Source organism: Tursiops truncatus, chromosome 7, assembly GCF_011762595.2.
Source record: "Tursiops truncatus isolate mTurTru1 chromosome 7, mTurTru1.mat.Y, whole genome shotgun sequence".
Taxonomy (NCBI): Eukaryota; Metazoa; Chordata; class Mammalia; order Artiodactyla; family Delphinidae; genus Tursiops; species Tursiops truncatus.
Genome location: NC_047040.1, coordinates 111,672,244 through 111,695,501, shown reverse-complemented (window position 1 = coordinate 111,695,501; position 23,258 = coordinate 111,672,244). Strand labels below are relative to the sequence as shown.

At 42.9% G+C, this 23,258-nt stretch overlaps 1 protein-coding gene across 1 annotated transcript in view; it reads left to right on the top strand.

The window, feature by feature from the left end:
- The window catches only part of OCA2 (OCA2 melanosomal transmembrane protein), a gene marked incomplete at its 5' end in the record, with an annotated part of 205,733 nt that overhangs the window by 20,775 nt on the left and 161,700 nt on the right, over positions 1–23,258 (top strand). The window contains 2 exons of the mRNA XM_033860327.2: positions 19,263–19,334; positions 20,572–20,637. Of these exons, the coding sequence (XP_033716218.2) occupies positions 19,263–19,334; positions 20,572–20,637 (138 nt within the window). The remainder of the gene's footprint in view (positions 1–19,262; positions 19,335–20,571; positions 20,638–23,258) is intronic.

Sequence of the window (23,258 nt, the reverse complement as noted above, 5' to 3'; positions counted from 1 at the left end):
AGTGACTTGTGTAGGCTTCCTCGTTGGGGGGATTGGTGCCTGTGTTCTGGTGGGTGGGGCTGGATCTTGTCCCTCTATTTGGCAGGGCTGCATCCAGTAGTGTGTTTTGGGGTGTCTGTGAACTTAGTATGGCTTTAGGCAGCCAGTCTGCTTATGGGTGGGGCTGTGTTCCTGTCTTGCTAGTTGTTTTGCATGAGGCGTGCAGCACTGGAGTTTGCTGGCCGTTGGGTGGAGCTGAGGCTTAGTGTTGAGACAGAGATATCTGGGACAGCTCTCACTGATTAATATTACGTTGGCCAAGAGATCTCTGGTGGTCCAATATCCTGGCCTCGGCTCTCCCACATCAGAGGCTCAGGCCTGACACCTGGCTGGAGCACCAAGACCCTGCCAGCCTCATAGCATGGAATCAAAGGAAGAAAACAAAACAAAACAAAACCAGACAGAACCCCAAAACAAATGGTAAAAGCAAAACTAAACAGGCAAAATCACACAAAGAAACATATACACACACACTCACAAAAAGAGAAAAAAAATAAAGGAACCTAGCGACCAAACCAATAAACAAACCCAGCAATGAAAACAAGCACTAAAAACTAAATTAAGATAAACATAAAACCAAAAACAAATCAAACACTGAAAGCAAGCCCGAAATCTACAGTTGCTCTGAAAGTCCACTGCCTCAATTTTTGGAACATTCGCTGTCTATTCAGGTATTCCACAGATGCAGGGTTTATCAAGTCTATTGTGGGGATTTAATCTGCTGCTCCTGAGGTTGCACAGAGAAATTTCCCTTTCTCTTCTTTGTTCACACAGCTCCTGAGGTTCAGCTTTGGTTTTGGCTCTGCCTCTGTGTGTAGGTCGTCCTCAGGCATCCTTTCCCTGCCCAGACAGGAGGGGTTATAGCAGCAACTGATTAGGGCTGTCTTGCTCACTCAGGCTGGGGAGAGGGAGGGGTGCGGTAGTCATAATTGAAATGTGGGGAGTGCTTGCAGCAGCAGAGGCTGGCGTGACATTGCAACAGCCTGAGGCGTGCCATGTGTTCTTCCAGGGAAGTTGGCCCTGGATCATGGGACCCTGGCAGTGGCGTGCTGCACAGGCTCCTGTGGGCATGTGGGTAGTGACCTGTGCTTGCACACAGGATTCTTGGTGGCAGCGGCGGAAGTGGTAGTGGTCCATGCCTGCCTCTGGGGTCCGAGATGATAGCTGTGGCTTGAGGCCATCTCTGGAGCTTGCTTAGGTGGTGCTGTGCTGTATGTGGGCACACAGAGCAGGAAGCCCCTCTCCTCGTGCACCCTGAAACAATGGTTTCTTGCATCTCGGGCAGTTCCAGACTTTTTCACGGACTCCCTCCCGGCTAGCTGTGGTGCACTAGCCCCCTTCAGGCTGTCTTCATGCAGCCAACCCCAGTCCTCTCCCTGGGGTCTGACCTCCGCAGCCTGAGCCTCAGCTCCCAGCCCCCACCTTCCCCAGTGGCTGAGCAGCCAAGTGTCTCAGGCTGGTGAGTGCGGGTCGGCACCAATCCTCTGTACAGGAATCTCTCCACTTTGCCTTCTGCACCCCGGTTGCTGTGCTCTCGTCTGTGGCTCTGAAGCTTCCCCACACCCTGTCCCCACCAGTGAAGGGGCTTCCTAGTGTGTGGGAACTTTTCCTCCTTCACAGCTCCCTCCCAGAGGCACAAGTCCCATCCCTATTCTTTTGTCTCTGTTTTTTCTTTTGCCCTACCCATGTATATGGGGATTTTCTTGCCTTTTGGGAAGTCTGAGGTCTTTTGCCAGTGTTCAGTAGGTGTTCTGTAGGAGTTGTTGCACATGTAGATGTATTTTTGATTAATTTGTGGGGAGGAAGGTGATCTCCACGACTTACTCTTCTACCATCTTGAAGGTCTCCCCTTGGTTATTGTTACTGAAGAACTCCTTTCAGTATGTCTTACAGGGCATCTGTAATGGTGGTGAACTCCCTCAGCTTTTGTTTGTCTGGGAAAATGTTTATTTCTCCTTTGTATCTGTAGGATAACTTTGCTGTGTATTCTTGGTTGGCAATTTTTATCTATCAACACTTTGAATATGTCATTTCACTCTCTCATGGCCAGTAGGATTTGTTAAGAGATATTAAATTTCTCTGTTCATTTTTTATTGTTGACATTTTCATTATATTGTATTGGAGAGGGACTTTTTACATTGAGATTACATGAACTTGCATGTCCAAGTCTTTTCCCAGGTTTGGGAAGTTTTCAGCTATTACTTCTTTAAATAAAGTTTCTTCATCCTTCTTTCTCTCCTCTCATTCTGGAACCCCAGTTATCCTACATGAACGTTTGACAGAGCTCCACAGATCATGAAGGCTTTCTTTGCTTTTGTTCATTATTTCTTCTTTGGTTTCCTCTGATTCAGTTATTTCATAGTTCCTGTCCAATAGGTCACTTATTTTATCTTCCATTTGGTCTACTCTGCTGTTGATGCTCTGTTGCATTTTCCATCTCATTCATTGAGTTCTTTAGCTCCAGAATTTCTGTTTGGTTCTCTTTTATGATTTCTATCTATTTGTTAATTTTCTCATTTTGTTCATGTGTTGTTTTCCTGATTTCACTGAGTTGCCTTTCTGTATTTCCTTGTAGGTCATTGAATGTCCTCAATACAGCTATTTATTTTTTTCATAAAATTTTAAAGGTTACACTCCATTTACAGTTATTACAAAATATTGGCTACATTCCCTATGTTGTACAATACATCCTTGCAGCCTATCTTATACCCAGTAGTTTGTACCTCCCTCTCCCCTACCTCTATATTGCCCCTCCACCCCCTCCCCACTGGTAACCACTAGTTTGTTCTCTATATCAGTAAAGCTATTTTGAATTCTTTATCAGCTAGATAGTAAAATTCTGTGCCTTTGAGTTAAGTTATTGGAGGACTGTTGTTATCTTTGGTGATGACATATTTCCTTGACTTTTTTATGTTCCTTGTAGTTTTGCATTGCTGCTTTCTCATTTGAAGTAGGAGACATCTCCTCAAATCTTCACTAGTTGTATTCAGGTGGGATATACAATTTGTTGGTCCTTTTATACCTGAGACTTTCTCTGACCTGGTATAGACACACCTGCTGCACGCTTCTTGCTCCTTCTTGTGGCAGAATTTGTAAACTTTTATGTGTTCTCTGGTTCTTACAGCTCACCATGCTGGCTGCTGGAACCCTCTCTTTTGTTTGCAGAAGGTGGTGCTACAGCTCCAGTTCTCCCTAGCCCACAGACTTGGTCTGTTCTCTGGCAGCACTCCATTTACCATTGATCAGGAGTGCCCTCACCACCACACAAGGAGCATGTACTAGGAGCCATTGCAGAGGCAGGGGAGGTCTTTTAGGGGTACCTGCAGGCCTTGAGGGGGATCCTAGGGTGAGTTTCTCCCAGAGGTTTGTGGTCAAACTTTCTGCTGAAGTGCTGAGTGAAGTAATCAGGAACTGTGTTCCTTTAATGCCCTTTGATAATCTCATTTGACTCTTTTCTGACCTCCCTCCTCGCAGGCATGGAAGCCCTGCCTGGGTACTCTGGTGCTGGCAGAGAGAAGTGGGTTCTCCAGCTGCATTCTGCACAGGTGGGGAAGCCAAGCACTCCCTCACTACTGTCCTTCCCCTGTCAGCTGGTTCAGCCCTGTGCTGTGTGGTCTTGGGGGAAGGACAGCACTGACCAAGTTCCTATTACCCTCACCAGTGTGTCCTGACTCTTATTGTTTTCCTTCAGTGACATGCTGGAATCTCCTCTCAGGAAGGCTGGATTTCTACAAATTCTTTCTTATTCGTGGGCATCAGCCCAGGTCAGCACTCTCCAGGTTTTCCCTGACCATAGTCAAGAGGGATTAGAGAGGCATTGCTGGCTTCTACTGGTTTCACAGCCTGGGCTGGGGTCTGTCTACTTATTACTGGATACACAGGCAGGAGAGCCTCTTCCTAGATCCTTTGGACTCTACTGCTCTTGCAGAAGTACTTTTCTTCATGGATGGATGCTTAGTTAGCTGTCAAAAAAGGGGGACAAAAAGGAGGGACATCTCATGCTTCCATGATGCTGACATCACCCCAGTTTGCTTTTCTTAAATTTTTAAAAAAAATATTTTATTTATTTATTTTTGGCTGCATTGGGTCTTCTTTGCTATGTGTGGGCTTTCTCTAGTTGTGGCAAGTGGGGGCTGCTCTTCATTGTGGTGCGCAGACTTCTCACTGTGGTGGCTTCTCTTGTGGAGCATGGGCTCTAGGTGTGCGAGGGCTTCAGTAGTTGTGGCATGGGGGCTCAGTAGTTGTGGCTCATAGGCTCTAGAGCACAGGCTCAGTAGTTGTGGCACATGGGCTTAGCTGCTCCGCAGTATCTGGGATCTTACTGGACCAGGGATCCAGTGTGTTCCCTGCATTGGCAGGCACTGTGCCACCAGGGAAGTCCCCAGTTTGCTTTTAAATGCTCAGAACATGAGATGGTTAACTACTGTTCTTCCTTGGGCTAATTTGGTAAATGGAAGGATAAATGAAGTGCAGGAAGACCCATCAGAAGAAGAATGAGGTACCTAGGTGCCTGCAGACATGGGGGACTCCCATGGCTCCCATTTCTGCCTGTGTGGTGTGGTGGCTGCTGCACACCATCCCCAAGCAGCTGTGTGCCACCGCATATGTGCCCTGGGCTCTGGGGACCCCACACGAGCTGGGAGCCTTTGCTTTGTGTCATCTCACATAAACTCTCCTGGCCTGGGGAGCAGTGGGCAGCAGCAGTGCCTGTTTGGGGAGGGGCTGCTCATGGAGGGTGGTGCCCGTGACTTCCTGAGCCCCTTCCCTCCCAGCACAATGGTAGGAGCCAGCTGGTGCATAGCAACGGGGGCAGCAGTGAGGGTGGGTTTCCTAGGCATTCCTCAGCTCTGAAGCCTGTGTTTCTGAAATCCCCAGGAGAGTACAGTACCAGAAGTGGTACAGTTCTGGGCCTTGAATTCAGGACCACCCTGCATATCATAGGCATTTCAGAACTTACAGTGTACATGCAGTTGAAGGCCCTGTTTTCCAGGCATTTCTTACTGCCATGATGTGGTAGGATGAATATGGGCTTTGTGATGCTAAGTATATTTCAGTACTTCTCCACATTTCATTTTCTTCATCTGCAAAACTTAGAGAACTCTTCAGTTTTTTGTGAAAGGTGAATGGGGCAGTATGGGCAGAGCATGGACTGGCTGTTCCTGGAAGTGATACCCTGCCTCTCTGTGTCCTGGTGTGAGACCTGGACCAGCTCCTATTTTCCTGGGCTGGGTCCTGTCTGACCATGGGTAGTAACAGTGCTCTGCTTGCTTGCTGCAGTGCCTGTCAGGTGTGTCCTCTTTCTACCTTCCCTTGTCTCCTAGGAAGAGGGCGTTCGGTGGTGGGCCCTTGCCCCTCTGTTCCTCCATATGAATGCATTCTGGTCCTTTGGTGCATGGTGGGCTGCCGCCCTCCCCTTGGAAGTCAGGTTTGGTCATGGCCCGTGCCCTGGCTGTCGGGGTGTGAGCAGAGTGACTCCCCCTTCTTCTTGCCTCAGTGGCAGCATGTGTGAAGCAGCTTGGGTCTCTTGGGGACCACAGTGAGCAGAGACCTGCTGACCACACATGTCGTGGCTCTGCAGGTGCCAAGAGGCTGGCTGAAAGCGGAGGGTGGCCAAACCGTATAGGAAGAGATGGTACCATTTCCTCCCAGTGCCAGAGCCGCTAAGCCTGGTTCTCTCATAGCTGGAGAGAACCTCATGACTCTTGCCGAGCTGGGGCCCTGCCTTGGCGGAGCACTGACTGCTGCCAGCTCTCACCACGCTGCCATTGGAGGGAATTTCCGGCATCCATCACTATTCTGGAGTCTCCTTGAGACTGTCCACATGAACCATCTCCTTTCATCGAGGGGCCCAGTTTGCCTAATAAGCTCCAAAAGGAATGGAAGGGGGTGAGCCTGCTGGGCAGCATGGGGCAGAGGGGGTGGTGGTCGGGTCCTGTGGGCCTCTCGGGGTGTGCCTGGGCCAGAGGAAGCCCGGGAGGATGAGTGACTTCAGAGCTTCTCAGGGTGACAGCACTGTGCTTACAGGCTTGGGAGGGCCTGGCAACAAGGGTCTCTGCTCTTCCTCACCCCGCCCCCTGCCCTACTGCCCTTGTGGCTGTTCTTGCCCGGGGTCTTCTGTGTGTGGGAGAGGCAGGGGCCATGTCTGAGGGGCAGGCCAGCTGCCACCTCACTGGGGGGCTGTCCCATCACTGCTTTTGAGGTATGAGCATCACAGCATCACAAATAACAAGGTTTGTTTATACAGCCTTCTTGGCCCTAAATCCCCTGTTTCTGGATGTCTCTTTACCTCCTGGTACAGGGAGGTTACTTTTCACATGTGAGATTTATTTCTGGCTTTTAGGGGGACGCAGGCAGGTCCGAGTGTCCTTCTCGCATTGGTTGTTTCTCAAGTAACTTTAACCCAAAATAATCAATATACCAAAGTGGTATATTTTGGGGTGGCATATTCTGACCCCCTTCACAAAACTCTAGTAGTGCATCACATCCAGGACATTGATATTGCCACAGTCAAGATGCAGAACATTTCCACCTCCACAAGGTCCTCTCACATTGCCCTTTTATAAGCACAACTTCCCTCTCTTCCTTATAACTCCTTTCCTGCTGACAACTAATCTTTCCACCATTTCTATAATTTTGTCATTTCAAGAATAAGATGGAATAAATAAATAAATGGAATCATACAGTTGGTGACATTTTGGGATTGGCTTTTTCCCACTCAATGTAATTCTCTGGAGATCCATCCAGGTTGTTTTGTGTATCAGTCATTTGTGCCTTTTCATTGCTGAGTAGGATTCTGTGATACAAATGTATTAGTTTGTTTAACCACTCACCCATTGAAGGATATCTGGATTATTTCCAGTTTGGGGCAATTACAAATAAAGCTGCTATGACTACTAATGTACAGAGCTTGTGTGAAGACAGGTGTTCCTTTCTCTGGGATAAAATGCCCAGCGTGGAATTGCTGGGTGGTATGGTAGTTGCATGTTTAGTTTTTTGGATGAGCAATGTGAAAGTGATTCAGTCTCTGCATCCTCGTTTTTTGGATGAGCAATGTGAAAGTGATTCAGTCTTTGCATCCTCACTAGCATTTGGTGTTGTTTCTACTTTTAATTTCAGCCATTCTTATAGGTGTGTAGGGACATCTCATTATTTCAAGCCCTAAAGCCCTTTCAGGACTCTGTGGAAGGAGCATCTGCCCCCCCATTCTCCCTTTAGCTTGTTCTAAGGTGCAGACCCATGGCTTGCCCCCGCGTGGGTCATGAGCTCTGTGAGGGGCACCGCTGGCTTTAATTTCCTGACCACGGTTGTCTCTCACTGCCTAGACACTGTGCCTTGACTGTTCTGTGAGCAGGAAGCAGCCGCACTTGCATTTTGGGGGCACTGGCCTCCTCCAGAGGTCATATGAGGGTTGTGGTGGTTCTTGCCCTGGAAGTCCCTCCTGGCTGATGGGCAGAGGGGCTTTTTTGTTCTGTCCTGGGGCTTGTAAGTGTCCATCTGTGCTGAGAGCAGAGGAATTCCCTTCTGTGTCCAGGGACCTTTAGTGCCTGTCTCAGTCTGTTTGGGCTGCTATAATAAAATACGCAGACTGGGAGGCTCATCAACAACAGAAGTTTATTTCTCATAGTTATCATTCAGACCATAGCATTCCAACCCTGGTCCCCTCAAATTCATGTCCTTCTTGAATGCAAAATACATTTATTCCATATCAGTGTACCTGGTCCCTCTCCATATTCTTGGTCAGCATAGAAATGAATATCTCTCCCACGAGACACTTAGGCAAGCAAAGCTTTTTATTGAAAGCTTTTAATTTTATTTATTTATAGCTTGTGCACAAGGGAGAAGGTGGAAGAATGTCACCTCCCCTAAGAACTTTTAAGGGAGGGGTTTTAAAAGCAGTGTGAGGGAGGAGGACGCAAGGTGACACATCCGCTTGTGCTCGATTCTTGGATTGGTTGGTCTCCAGGTGAAGTTTTGAGCATCAACAGTCTTCTTGTTTCAACCGTCTGGGGTCTGGGGTCTCTGTGCTTGCAGTCAGCATTTTTCATCTGGTGGGGGTCAGCTTCCTACAAAAACAACTTAGAAGTGTGTGTCAGGCCTTCATCTGTATCTTTCAGCGAACTGGAAGTTTGGTGATTCTGCTATGTGTTGGATTTATAGTCCCAATTTTGTCCTTTGAAACTATGTACATCAGGGGAACAGAGATAGAGCTTTTACTCCTGTGGGTCTCTGGTTATTGTCTCAGAAGCCCAAGCCTTTAGGCGCTTTGTTTTCCTGGGCCTGTCAAGCCCACTTGCTCAAGGCTATTCTCTCAGTCCTTTTCCAAAATGGCTGTACTCTTGTCTTCCTGTCTCACCAATAGCCCCAAAAGTCTTAACTTTTTCCAGAAGCCACTCAAAAGACTAAGTCCAGAGTCTTATCTAAATATCATCTAAATCAGACATGGATGAGACTCAGTGTACATGCTGAAGGAAATTTCTCCCTGCTGTGCACCAAACATGTCAAATCTGTGAAATCAAATGAGCTTCTAAAATACAGTGGTTGGACACGCATAGGATAGATATTCCCATTACAAAATGGTGAAATAATAAAGACAGGAGTTGGCAGGTCCCTGGCAAGTCCACAAACTTGAGGCCAACTGGGGCAGGGTTCCTGCCCCCACTGCTCAGCACATGGCTTTGCTGGGTACAGCCCATGCTGCAGCTCTCACAGGTTGGGGGCACATGCCTGTGGCTCTCCTGGGCTGGAATCAAATACCAGTGGCTTTACTGGTCTGTGGCTTTACTGGGCATTGCCCTGGCAGGGGCTTTCTGCTGTGGCCCCATGCTCTTGGCTGTCCTATGCCTGGGTCAAGCCTAAGGCACAAGGTGGCCTCATCCTTCAAAATCTAAGTGGAGATAGTTGTGCCCCTGTGCTTTGCTGGGCATACTGCCTGCTGGAGCTTGCAGTGTGAAGCATCAACAGGCAGGCACTGGCCTTTCCTTTGAAGTCTTTCCGCCAAGCAGGCCCTTTCACTTTGGGCCTGTGATGGGAGGGGCAGCCCTGGTGATCTCTGAAATGCCTTCAGGGTTATTCTTTGATTGTCTCGGACTGTAGGTGTCTGCTTCTGTTTGGATGGCTCAGTAGTCTCCCTGTTGTCTTGATGACTAGCTCCTGGTTCTGTTGGGCTGGCAGATCCATACTAATGTCATACGAGATTTGACCATGCCCTTTCATGTAGCTCCTCAGTGATCTTCCTTATTTATTTCATATACACAGCCCAAATTTTTAAGTTCTGCTTCCTTTTTGATGATCAGTTCCATCTTTAAGTCATTTTTCTCTTCTTTCATTTTACTAAAAGCATTCCAGAGGAACCAGTCAGTTCTTTCAATCCTATCTTAAAAATCTCCTCCACCAAATAGCCAAATTCATTGGTCATAAGTTCTGCCTTCCACAAAATACTAACACAATTCAGCCAAGTTCTTTACCACTTTATAACAAGGATTGCCTCCTCTCCATTGTCCTGTAACATCTTTCTCATTTCTAGTTGAGACCACTGATGTTTCCACCAACACTGTTCGTGACCACTTAGGAATTCTCTCAGAAGACTGAGACTTTCTCTACAGCTCTCCTCTTCTCCTTGTAAGCCCTCACCAGAATTACTTTTGACAATCTTTTCATGACAATGTAACATTTTACTAGCATGCCCCTGCAAACTCTTTCAGTCTCTACCCATTATCCAGTTCCAAAGTCACTGCCACAGAAAGTGTATTACTGCACTTTCCCCATGTCTCAGTACCATGTTTCTTAGAGCCACTATAACAAAATACCACAGACTGCATGGCTTATAAACAACCGAAATTTATTTCTCACAGTTCTGGAGGTGGGAAGTCCAAGATCAAGGTGCCAGCATGGTTGGGTGAGGGCCCTCTTCAGGGTTGCAGAATTCTTATTGCATCCTCACATGGTGGAAGGGGTGAGGGAACTCTCCGGAGCCTCCTTTATAAGGAAGTTAATCCCATTCATGAGGAATCAAGCCTCATGACATAACCACCTCTCGAAGGACCCACCTCCTAATGCCAATACTTTAGGGATTAGGATTTCAACATATGAATTTTGGAAGGACACAAACATCCATACCTTAACAGCAGTCGCCACCACAACATAGTTTCAGATGTTCCATCACCCCATAAATATCCCTAAGGCCTGTTTACAGTCTATCCCTATTGCTTCCTCCAGCCTTAGGCAACCCTATCTTTCTGTCTCTCTATATGACCTTTTCCGGACAGTTCATATAAATGGAATGACACAATATACAGTCTTTTGTGTCCGACATCTTTCACGTAGCCTAATGTGTTCTTCTGTCACACAGATGTGTCAAGTAGTTCCATGTTGTGGCATGTACTGCATCTTGTTTTACCCACTCACCATGGATGACATGTGGAATGTTTCCATTTTTTGCCTATTTTGAAGAGTGTTGCTATGAACATTCATGCTTTATGTAGACTGTTAAAAGATAAACTGAGGTATATTAAATTTTTAAGAGTTTATTTGAGCAAATATTGATTCAGATTGGGCAATGCCATACCGGAAGTTGTTAGGAGGCTCTACCAACAGGAGCAAGGATAGGTTCTTATAGAGAAAAGACAGAAGCAAAGCCAGGAAATGATTTGACTGGCTATAGCTTAAGTGTTTGCCTTATTCGGGAAAGGCTAGTTAGCTGCCTATACTCAGTTGTCCTCAGATTTCGATTTCTTAACCATGACGCACTACAAGCTTAGATTTTGGTTTTCTTACATAGGCTGCTGAAGCATTAAAGCCATCTCAGAGACTGTCATACTGAGTGAAGTAAGTCAGACAGAGAAAGACAAATATCATATGACACCATTTATATGTGGAATCTAAAAGTAAATTGTAAAAATGAACTTATTTACAAAACAGAAATAGAGTCACAGATGTAGAAAACAAACAAGCTTACCGTGGGGGGAAGCAGAGGAGGGTTAAATTGGGAGATTGAGCTTGACATATACACACTACTATATATAAAATAGATAACTAAAAAGAACCTGCTGTATAGCACAGGGGAACCCACTCAATACTCTGTAATGACCTATATGGGAAAAGAATCTAAAAAAGAGTGGCTATATATATATATCTCAGATGTATAACTGACTCACTTTCCTGTACAGCAGACTAACACAACATTGTAAATCAACTGTATTCCAATAAAAAAAAAGCCACCTCAGTCCAATGGCCTCGTTTAACTATTTTAACAGGACATATGCTCTCATTTCTCATGGGTAGATTCCTAGGCGTGGAATTGCTGGTCATGTGGTAAATTTATTATTTAACTTTGCAAGAAACTGCCTAAGTTTCCCACCATGGCTGCACCATTTTTAAAATACATCTTTATTGTAGTATAATTGCTTCACAATGTTGTGTTAGTTTCTGCCATACAGCAAAGTGAATCAGTTATACGCACACACATATCCCCATATCCCTTCCCTCTTGAGCCTCCCTCCCACCCTCCCTATCCCACCCCTCTAGGTGGTCACAAACCACTGAACTGGTCTCCCTGTGCTATGCAGCGCTTCCCACCAGCCATTCATTTTACATTTGGTAGTGTATGTATGTCAATGCTACTCTCTCATTACACCCCAGCCTCCCCCTCCCCCCCGTGTCCTAAAGTCCATTATCAACGTCTGCATCTTTATTCCTGCTCTACCGCTAGGTTCATCAGTGCCATTTTTCTAGACTCCATGTATATGCATTAGCCTATGATATTTGTTTTTCTCTTTCTGTCTGAATTCACTCTGTATGACAGTATCTATGTCCATCCACGTCTCTGCAAATGACACAATTTTGTTCCTTGTTTATGGCTGAGTAATATTCCATTATACATGTGTGTCACATCTTCTTTATCCATTTGTTAGTCCATTTAGGTACTTTCCATGTCCTGGCTATTGTAAATAGTGCTGCAATGAACATTGTGGTACATGTTTGTTTTTGGGTTATGGTTTTCTCAGGGTATATGCCCAGTAGTGGGATTGCTGAGTCATATGGTAGTTCTATTTTTAGTTTTTTAAGGAATCTCCATACTGTTCTCCATAGTGGCTGTATCAATTTACATTCCCACCAAAAGTGCAGGAGGGTTCCCTTTTCTCCACACCCTCTCCAGCATTTATTGTTTGTAGATTTTTTGATGATGGCCATTCTGACCAGTGTGAGGTGATACCTCATTGTGATTTTGATTTGCATTTCTCTAATGATTAGTGATGTTGAGCATCTTTTCATGTGTTTGTTGGCCATCTGTATGTCTTTGGAGAAATGTCTATTTAGGTCTTCTGTCCATTTTTGGATTGAGTTGTTTGTTTTTTTGATATTGAGCTGCATGAGCTTCTTGTATATTTTGGAGATTAATCCTTTGTCAGTTGCTTCATTTGTAAATATTTTCTCCCATTCTGAGGGTTGTCTTTTGTTTTTGTTTATGATTTCCTTTTCTGTGCAAAAGTTTTAAAGTTTCATTAGGTCCCATTTTTCTAGTTTTGTTAATTATTTCCATTACTCTAGGAGGTGGGTCAAAAAGGATCTTGCTGTGACTTATGTAATAGAGTGTTCTGCCTCTGTTTTCTTCTAAGAGTTTGATAGTATATGGCCTTATATTTAGGTCTTTAATCCATTTTGTGTTTATTTTTGTGTATGGTGTTAGGAAGTGTTCTAATTTCACACATTTACATGTAGCTGTCCAGTTTTACCAGCAAGACTTATTGAAGAAACTGTCTTTTCCACTGTGTATTCTTGCCTCCTTTGTCAAAGATATATACGTAGGTTTATTTCTGGGCTTTCTATCCTATTCCAGTGATCTATCTTTCTGTTTTTGTGCCAGTACCATACTGTCTTGATTACTGTAGCTTTGTAGTATAGTCTGAAGTCAGGGAGCCTGATTCCTCCAGCTACATTTTTCTTTCTCAAGATTGCTTTAGCTATTTGGAGTCTTTTATGTTTCCATACAAATTGTAAAAATTTTTGTTCTAGTTCTGTGAAAAATGCCATTGATAATTTGATAGGGATTGCACTGAATCTGTTGATTGCTTTGGATAGTGTAGTCATTTTCACAATATTGATTCTTCCAGTCCAAGAACAAGGTATATTTCTGCATGTGTTTATGTCATCTTTGATTTCTTCATCAGTGTTTTATAGTTTTCTGAGTACTCTTTTGCCTGCTTAGGTAGGTTTATTCCTAGGTATTTTATTCTTTTTTTGCAATGGTAAATGATACTGTTTCTTTAATTTCTCTTTCAGATGTTTTGTTGTTAGTGTATAGGAATGCAAGAGATTTCTGTGCATTGATTTTGTATCCTGCTACCTTACCAAATTCACTGATTAGCTCTAGTAGTTTTCTGGTAGCATCTTTAGGATATTCTATGTATAGTATCATGTCATCTGCAAACAGTGACAGTTTTACTTCTTTTCCAATTTGGATTCCTTTTATTTCTTTTACTTCTCTGATTGCCATGGCTAAAACATCCAAAGTATGTAAACGTGTATAATAGTGGTGAGAATGGGCACCCTTTTCTTGTTCCTCATCTTAGAGGAAATGCTTTCAGTTTTTCACCACTGAGAATGATGTTGGCTGTGCGTTTGTCATATGTGGCCTATATCATGTTGAGATAGGTTCCCTCTCTGCCCACTTTATGGAGAGTTTTTATCATAAATGGGTGTTGAATTTTGTCTAAAGCTTTCTCTGCATCTATTGAGATGATCATATGGTTTTATCCTTCAATTTGTTAATATGGTGTATCACATTAATTGATTTGCATATATTGAAAAATCCTTGCATTCCCAGGATAAACCCCACTTGATCATGGTGTATTATCCTTTTAATGTGCTGTTGGATTCTGTTTGCAAATATTTTGTTGAGGAGTTTTTCATCTATGTTCATCAGTGATATTGGCCTGTAGTTTTCTTTTTTTCTGACATCTTTGTCTGGTTTTTGGTATCAGGGTGACGGTGGCCTCATAGAATGAGTTTGGGAGTGTTCCTCCCTCTACTATATTTTGGAAGAGTTTGAGAAGGATAGATGTTAGCTCTTTCTAAATGTTTGATAGAATTCGCCTGTGAAGCCATCTGGTCCTGAGCTTTTGTTTGCTGGAAGATTTTTAAATCACAGTTTCAAGTTCATTGCTTGTGATTGGTTGGTTCATATATTCTGTTTCTTCCTGGTTCAGTCTTGGAAGGTTGTACTTTTCTAAGAATTTGTCTAATTCTTCCTGGTTGTCCATTTTATTTGCATATAGTTGCTTATAGTAGTCTCTCATGATCCTCTGTATTTCTGCAGTGTCAGTTGTTACTTCTCCTTTTTCATTTCTAATCTGTTGATTTGAGTCTTCTCCTTTTTTTTCTTGACGAGTCTGGCTCATGGTTTGTTGATTTTGTTTGTCTTCTCAAAGAACCAGCTTTTAGTTTTATTTATCTTTGCTATTGTTTTCTTCATTTCTTTTGTATTTATTTCTGATCTGATCTTTATGGTTTGTTTCCTTCTGCTAACTTTGAGTTTTTTTAGTCTTCCTTCTCTAATTGCTTTAGGTGTAAGGTTAGGTTGTTATTTGAGATTTTTCTTGTGTCTTTAGGTAGGATTGTATTGCTATAAACTTCTTTCTTAGAACTGCTTTTGCTGTATCCCATAGGTTTTGGGTTGTCGTGTTTTCATTGTCATTTGTTCGTAAGTATTTTTGTTTTCCTCTTCAATTTCCTCAGTGATCTCTTGGTTATTTAGTAGCATACTGTTTAGCCTCCACGTGTTTGTATATTCTACAGATTTTTTTCATGTAATTGATATCTAGTCTCAAGGTGTTGTGGTCTGAAATGACACTTGATATGATTTCAATTTTCTTAAATTTACCTAGGCTTAATTTGTCACCCAAGATGTTATCTATCCTGGAGAATGTTCCGTATGTACTTGAGAAGAATGTGTATTCTGTGGTTTTTGGATGGAATGTCCTATAAATATCAATTAAATCCATCTGATCCAATGTGTCATTTAAAGCTTGTGTTTTCTTATTTATTTTCTGTTTGGATGATCTCTCCATTGGTGTAAGTGGGGTTTTAAAATCCCCTACTATTATTGTGTTACTGTCGAGTTTCCTTTTTATGGCTGTTAATATTTGCCTTAAGTATTGTGGTGCTCCTATTTTGGGTGCATAAATATTTACTATTGTTGTATCTTCTTCTTGCATTGATCCCCTGATCATTATTTTGTGTCCTTCCTTGTCTCTTGTAATAGTCTTTATTTTAAAGTCCATGTTTTCTGATATGAGTATTGCTACTCCTGCTTCCTTTTGATTTCCGTTTGCACAGAATATCTACTTCCATTCCTCACTTTCAGCCTGTATGTGTCCCTAGATCTGAAGTAGGTCTCTTGTAGACAGCATATATACGGGTCTTGTTTTTACATCCATTCAGACAGTCTTTGTCTTTTGGTTGGAGCATTTAATCCATTTACATTTAAGATAATTATTGATATATATGTTCCTATTACCATTTTAAAAATTGTTTTGGTTTTTTTTTTTTTTTATAGGTCTTTTCCTTCTCTTGTGTTTCCCACTTAGGGAAGTTACATTATCATTTGTTGTTAAGCTGGTTGGGTGGTGCTGAGTTCTCTTAACTTTGCTTGTCTGTAAAGGTTGTAATTTCTCCAGTCCAATCTAAATTAGATCCTTTTTGGGTAGAGTAATCTTGTTTGTAGGTTTTTCCCTTTCATCACTTAAAATACATCCTGCTCCTCCCTTCTTGCTTGCAGAGTTTTTGCTGAAAGATCAGCTGTTAACCATACGGGGATTCCCTTGTATGTTATTTCTTGCTTTTCCTTGGCTGCTTTTAATATTTTTTCTTTGTATTTAATTTTTGATAGTTTGATTAATATGTGTCTTGGCATGTTTCTCCTTGGACTGATCCTGTATAGGACTCTCTGAGCTTCCTGGACTTGATTGACTATTTCCTTTCCCATGGTAGGTAAGTTTTCAACTATAATCTCTCAAATATTTTCTCAGCCCCATTCTTTTACTCTTCTTCTTCTGGGACCCCTATAATTTGAATGTTGGTGCATTTAATGTTGTCCCAGAGTTCTCTGAAACTGTCCTCAATTCTTTTCATTCTTTTTTCTTTTTCTGCTCCTTGGCAGTTATTTTCACCATTTCATCTTTCAGGTCACTCATTCGTTCTTCTGCCTCAGTTATTCTGCCATTTGTTCCTTCTAGGGTATTTTAAATTTCAGTTATTGTGTTGTTCATCACTGTTTATTTGTTCTTTAGTTCTTCTAGTTACTTGTTAAATGTTTATTATATTTTTTCCATTCTATTTCTGTGATTTTGAATCATCTGTACTATCATTACTCTGAATTCTTTTTCTGTTAGACTGCCCATCTCTTCTTCATTTGTTTGGTCTGGTGGGTTTTTACCTTGCTTCTTCATCTGTTGCATATTTCTCTGTCTCCTAATTTTGTTTAAATTACTGTGTTTTTGGTCTCCTTCTGCAAGCTGTAGAGTCGTAGTTCCTTTTAATTCTGTTGTCTGTGCCCAGTTGGTGAGGTTCGTCCAGCGACTTGTGTAGGCTTCCTTGTGGAGGGGACTGGAACCTCTGTTCTGGTGGGTGGAGCTGGATCTTGTCCCTCTGATTGGAAGGGCCATGTCCGTTGGTCTGTTTTGCAGTGTCTGTGAGCTTAGTATGACTTTAGGTAGCCTGTCTGCTAATGGGTGGGTTTTGTTTTTTTCCTGTCTTGCTAGTTGTTTGGTGTGAGGCAGTCATCACTGCAGCTTGCTGGCTGGATCTGGGTCTTAGTTTTGAGATGGAGACCTCTGGGAGAGATCTCAACAATAAATATTCCATGGACCCAGGTGTTCTCTGGTAGTCCAATGTCCTAGACTTGGCTCTCCCACCTCAGAGGCTCAGGCCTGACCCCCAGCCAGCACACCAATACCCTGCAAGCCACACAGTGCACAAGAAAAATAAGAAGTAAAAACAAAACAAAACAAAACAAAAACAAAACTAAAAAAGATCCCCCTAAAATGAACAGATGAGACCCCAAGACAAATGGTAAAAGCAAAACCAAACAGACAAAAATCACACAAAGAAACATATATACAAACACTCACAAAAAGAAAAAAAAAAGAGAAAAGAAAGAAGAGAGTAACCAAACCAGTAAACAATTTCAAAAATGAAAAGAAACACTAAAAACTAAACTAACACAAACATAAAACCAGAAACATATCAAATGCAGAAAGCTAATTAAAAAAGGCAATGAAAGCATAAAACAAACACACAAAAACTATCCAAAAAAATGTAAAGACAAAGAAAGATGAAAGCAGAAGGAAAAAATACAAAACAACAAACTAGTAAAGTAAAAATAGAAAAATGTAAAATATAGTTAAAAATAAAATGAAAGCAAAGCAAAGGAAAAAAGCAAACAAGAAAAAAACAATATAATGAAAAAGTACAGTAGAATTAGGAAAAAAAATAAAAATATGTTAAAAATAAAAGCATAAAAAGAAAAGAAAAAGTAAAGAGAAAAGTAAAATTAAAGAATAATAATAATAAAGAAAAAGAACAACAGAACCGAAAAACAAAATAAAGCAAAACAAAAGTAGTGATATTTTCCTGTGGCCTTAGCTGTCAGTGTCCTTGCCTCCACAGTGAGCCACAGCCAATCCCTGCCTACCCAGGAAATCCTCCAATACTCCTAGGTAGTTCTCTGGACCTGCTGTGGGCACTGTGGGGTCAGCTCATACTATGATCTTGACCCATGTGTACTTGCCCACAAAGTCCACAGTTGCCTCCAAAGTCTGCAGCCTCAATTCTGGGAACCCTCATTGTCTATTCAGGTATTCCACAGTTGCAGGGTTTATCCAGCTGATTGCGGGGATTTAATCCACTGCTCCTGCAGCTGCACAGGGATATTTCCCTTTCTCATCTTTGGTCACACTGCTCCTGGGTTTCAGCCTTGGTTTTGGCCCCCCCTCTGCGTGTGGGCTTCCCTCAGGCATCTGTTCCCCACCTAAGAAGAGGCAAAAGCAGTGGCTGATTAGGGCTCCCTTGCTCACTCAGGTTGGGGCTGAGGGAGGGATATAGCAGTCATAATTGGGATGTGCGGGGAGTGCCTGTGGGCCGCAGAGGCTGGCATGAAGTTGCAAGAGCCCAAGGCATGCCATGTGTTCTTCCAGGGAAGTTGGAAGGCAGTGGCTGGCTGCAGAGGCTTATGGGAAGGTGTGGGAAGAGACCTGCCTTGCACACAGGACCCTTAGCAGCAGTGGCAACAGTCTCTGGGGTCCAAGGTAACAGCTGCGGCTCAGGGTGCACCATTTTACATTCACACCAGCAATGTTTGAGGCTTTCAAATTCTCTGCATCCTTACCTTTCTTTATATTTTGCCTTAGAAATTCCATGCCCACTTGAATTATAATTAAATAGAAAAAGTATTTTCATGGTTCAGTGGTAATACTGAAGTTTCAATTAGATTAAGCATTTTATAACAGTCTTAGTAATTGGGCAGAATTGATTTATATTGTGGAACTAATTCTCCAGTTGCCTATGGATTATATGGTAAATAATTAATGATAATTTACTGCAGGCTTCCTTATAGAACAAACTTTATCGAGCTTCTACTTCAGGATCATCTAATTATGCTGGAAATCTTTCTTTAGAAAGCAGACTGGTGATGGTTGTGTGTGTCTCTAGGGCATCCAGACTCTGAAACAAAGAAACTCATGATTTATTTATTGTCTTAATAGATATGGTATAAAATGGCCAATCTTCACAAATACTTATACCTATAGAGGCTTCTGTGTGTTTTATTTATTTTTTAAAAATATTTATTTATTTATTTTTGGCTGCATTGGGTCTTGGTTGCGGCACATGGGATCTTTCATTGTGGTTTGTGGGCTCTTTATTGTGGCATGTGGACTTCTCTCTAGTTGTGGTGCACAGGCTCCAGAGTGCATAAGCTCAGTAGTTGCGGTGTGCAGGCTCCAGAGTGCATGGGCTCTGTAGTTGCAACACATGGGCTCTCTAGTTGTGGCATGTGGGCTTAGTTTTCCTGTGGCATGTGGGATCTTAATTCCCCAACCAGTGATCAAACCCACTTCCCCTGCATTGGAACGTGGAAACTTAGCCACTGCACCACCAGGGAAGTCCCTTTCTGTGTGTTTTAATGTCCTGTGGATTAGAATGCAGTAATTTTCTATGTTTCTTTCCAGATTGTTCACAGAACACTGGCAGCCATGTTGGGCTCCCTTGCAGCATTAGCAGCGCTGGCTGTGATTGGAGATGTAAGTGTAACATTTTGAGTCAATGGCTTAGCACTCAATAGAATGTCAGATTCAAAGACAGTCCAAGAATTAGGCATTAGCTGGTGATTTTACTTTTTAAATATACTCTTTCACATTTCCCATTAGTGACATGAACTTTACAGCATTGATGAGTAATTAACATTTGACTTTATCACACACATCCCAGTGGTGTTATTCTCCACCCTAGCTGAGGAAATGCTTGACTCATGGTGGTCAAGCATTTTCCCAGGTCATGCAGCTGAATTATGTTAGAGCTGGCCCTATGTACTGTCAGCCCATGGAAACTAGAAGAGGCCATCCTGGCTGGAGCAGAGAGGTGGGAGACAGTGAGTTTGGGGTTCTGTCCTGCAGACATCAGGAGGTCCCTGGATGTGCAAGTCTGGGGGGAATAGCACCCCCTCAGGGTCTGCGTGTGGTCCATCCTGCAGGGACATTGGAATGAATGTAGGGAAGCAAGAGAAGCCAAGTGCCCACTAGAGATGGAGGCCTGTGGAGCCTCCATCTTGAGGAGTAGTGCTGGAACTGACCAAGGTGGCAACATACAGAACTTAGGATTGAAAGCAACTCTGTAGAATTTCAGGAATTGTTCTGAAAAGTGCTACTAAAGGGCAGTCAGTCAACCAAAGAATAATAACTGGGGCTATGTGGGGCTATGTTCAGTTAGTTATTTATTGTTTTTTTATTTTCTTTTTCTTGACTAGAGTTGGTATAAACAAACACTAACTCTAAGGGTAAAATGTCCCAGCATCCTAAAACTTACACATAAACCACTGTTATTTTTATTAATTGTTAAGGAGTAGTGTAGTAGTAGTTATTTAATTCTAGAAATCACTGACGTAGCACATGGCTTGTGCTGCAGGAACCTCCCTGGACCACTGTGCAGTCCTTTTCCAACAACCAGGCTCTCCAAGTGCCCTCAGTTCCCAGTCTGGGTTCCCAGTCCCCCATGATTCTACCTTCCCTTAAGGACATGGATGGGGCTTAATAAATCTGCTTTTTTTTTTTATTGTCAAGTGCATAGGTTTGACGTTATTATGCTTTGGGTCACGAGTGTTTTTCAGTGATGATATAATCTGATTTCAAAGGCAAGCAGATGGTGTGACTTTCGACTCTGGTCCAATGAGTGGGTTTTCTGTAAAGGGCGGCACATATTTACAGTTTATCACCAGGAGGATGATGCCCAGGACTAATTGGCAAATTTGTGCTTTGATTGCAGAGACCTAGCCTGATGCACGTGGTGGAGTGGATTGATTTCGAGACTCTGGCCCTGCTGTTTGGCATGGTAATGACAGTCCTCCCAGTGGGACAGGGTCCCAAGCTTGCTGCAACCTTGGATCTTCTCTTTTGCCAGTGCTGACTCTTAAAGACACTGTGATGCTTGACAATTAGGGCTTGATTGAGAAGTGTTTGTGCAGGTCTAGCTGATTTCTCCTGAGGAGGAATGGAGTGATTGGTGCTCTGATTAGTTAGCTGTAAAATTTCAGCCTAAGGCCTGTCTGACAGTGAAATAATCTTGCCATTCAGAAAATTTAGAAATTTTTAAAAGTTACTGTACTTAAAATATAAAATGGAATATCCTAAACAGATGAACAATTTAAGTTTTTCAGTGATTGGAAAAGTACCTTTAATTATATGGATAAAGGAAGAAATGAAGAAATTGTCCCTAAGTAATTGTTTGTATATTTGCTGTTAAACAGACATTTTCAAGTGGCCCCTCTACCGTGTGCTATGAAGAGTGTCACCAAATGAACTTGTAGGAAGGGAACTTTAAGACACACTAGTGGGCTAGTGTGGTACATGAGCCATAAACAAACTTAACTGGAATAAGTGGAATTTGACAGGGGTCTGAACAGCAGTGGGAACAGCTATTGCACTCTTGAACAGACCCACAGCAGCTGAGTGATTTGAGGAGGGTGTTTCCTCTCAGGGCTAGAAGACTCACACTGTGTAAAGCAGGTCACCACATGCCCTCACCTCCTTGCTAATATTCTTTCTGCCCTAGCACCATGGAGGGCCCTGCTGCTCTAGGCTTCAGTGTGACCCAAAGTGGCTGCCTACTCTGTGGGTGGAGTGGGAGGAAGTTCAGTGCTCTGAACTCAGGCTTCATAGAGGAACGAATGTATTGGGTCCTGAAGTGTATAGCATTTGGGCCTATGGAAGGAAGAAGGAAGGCATACCAGATGGCTTATAAAATAGGTTTTTAAAAAAACTTAAATGATTGGTATATTAGTTTTCTGGGGCTGACATAATAAAGTACCACAGACTGGGTGACTTAAACAACAGAACTGTATTTCCTCACAGTTCTGGAGGCTGGAAGTCTGAGATCAAGGTGTTGGCAGGGTTGGTTTCCTCTGAGGCTTCTCTCCTTGACTTGTAGATGATCATCTTCTCCCTGTGTCCTCACATGATTGTCCCTCTGGGCATATCTGTGTCCTCATCTCTTCTTCTTATAAGGTCACCAGTCATACTGGGTTAGGGCTTCACTTTCTTTTTTTTTTTGCGGTACTCGGGCCTCTCACTGTTGTGGCCTCTCCCATTGCGGAGCACAGGCTCCAGACGCACAGACTCAGCGGCCATGGCTCACGGGCCCAGCCGCTCTGCGGCATGTGGGATCTTCCCGGACTGGGGCATGAACCCGCGTCCCCTGCATCGGCAGGTGGACTCTCAATCACTGCGCCACCACAGAAGCCCAGGGCTTCACTTTAATTACCTTCTTAATATAGTTACATTTGAGCTACTGGGGGTGGTTAGGATTTTTAAAATGAGTGGTTTAATTTTTTTTCTCAAATGGAATCAGTAGAACTTTGCAGAGACAGTCTATATAACTAGGCCCCTGCCTTTTCCACCCTGTTGCATGTCAGTCACTTACCCAGTCCCTGAGTTCCAGCATCTCTTGGGTGGTTCTGGCAGCTGACGTGTGGAACAGCTTCACCATGACAGTGGAAGACCACACAAGACCTACCCATCCACGTTCATGTGAAACTTCCATTGGTGTGTGAAGCTCCACATTCTATAAATGGCCTCACAGTGGCTATTTGGGTTAGGATGAATATTGTTGGTCATGCTAGACAAGGTAGATATCTGTACTGAGTCTAAATTAATTTTTGGGGACTTTTGTTTTGCACCGTTTATTTGAAAGACAGTATTGGGCCCACTCTTTTCTAAGTACTTTAGTTTACATAATGCTATTGAATTTTCACAACAACCTTACAAGGAACAGACATTCAGAGATGAGGTGAGAAAACCAAAGTACAGAGAATTAAATTTTTTGTTCAAAGTTAAATTACTCCTAAGTAGCAGAATTGATATTTGAACCTGCATCTTCTCACTCCAAGTTCAGCACGTGATACGTCACCATCTAAGGAGGTAGAATAGAGAATCTTCCAGAAAGTTCAGGCTGGTTGAAATGCCTGGTTGATTAGACTTAGAATAAATGGGACATTACTTTTTGTTACTATCTAGGATGATTATTCTCACCAACTGTGTCATCAGTAGAAAAACACAAGTGAGTAGGCCTTCTGGGTTCATATAGAACCCAGAGAATAATCATTTCAATGTAACTACTCTTATTTGCTTGTCTTGATCAAATTGGTGACAAAAATCTGTTAAATTATTTTAGGAAACAAAATTTAAGCCAGTTTAAAAGTCTTAAAACATTGAATTGTTGCTTGTGTGGACATTTAGGTGTAGAAGGCCACATTCTGTCCCATTTCGTTCCCTGTTTCTAGCTTTGTGACTGTAAGTGAGTCACCTTCCATCTCTGCCTGCCAGTTTCCTGGTCTATAAGACAGAGAGTAATTATAACACAGTGTTCACTGTCAAGATCAGATGGAATGATAATGTACCTTGGGCACATATCCCTGGACAAATATAGAGGTGCAAACCCACTAGCAAGGGGCTTGA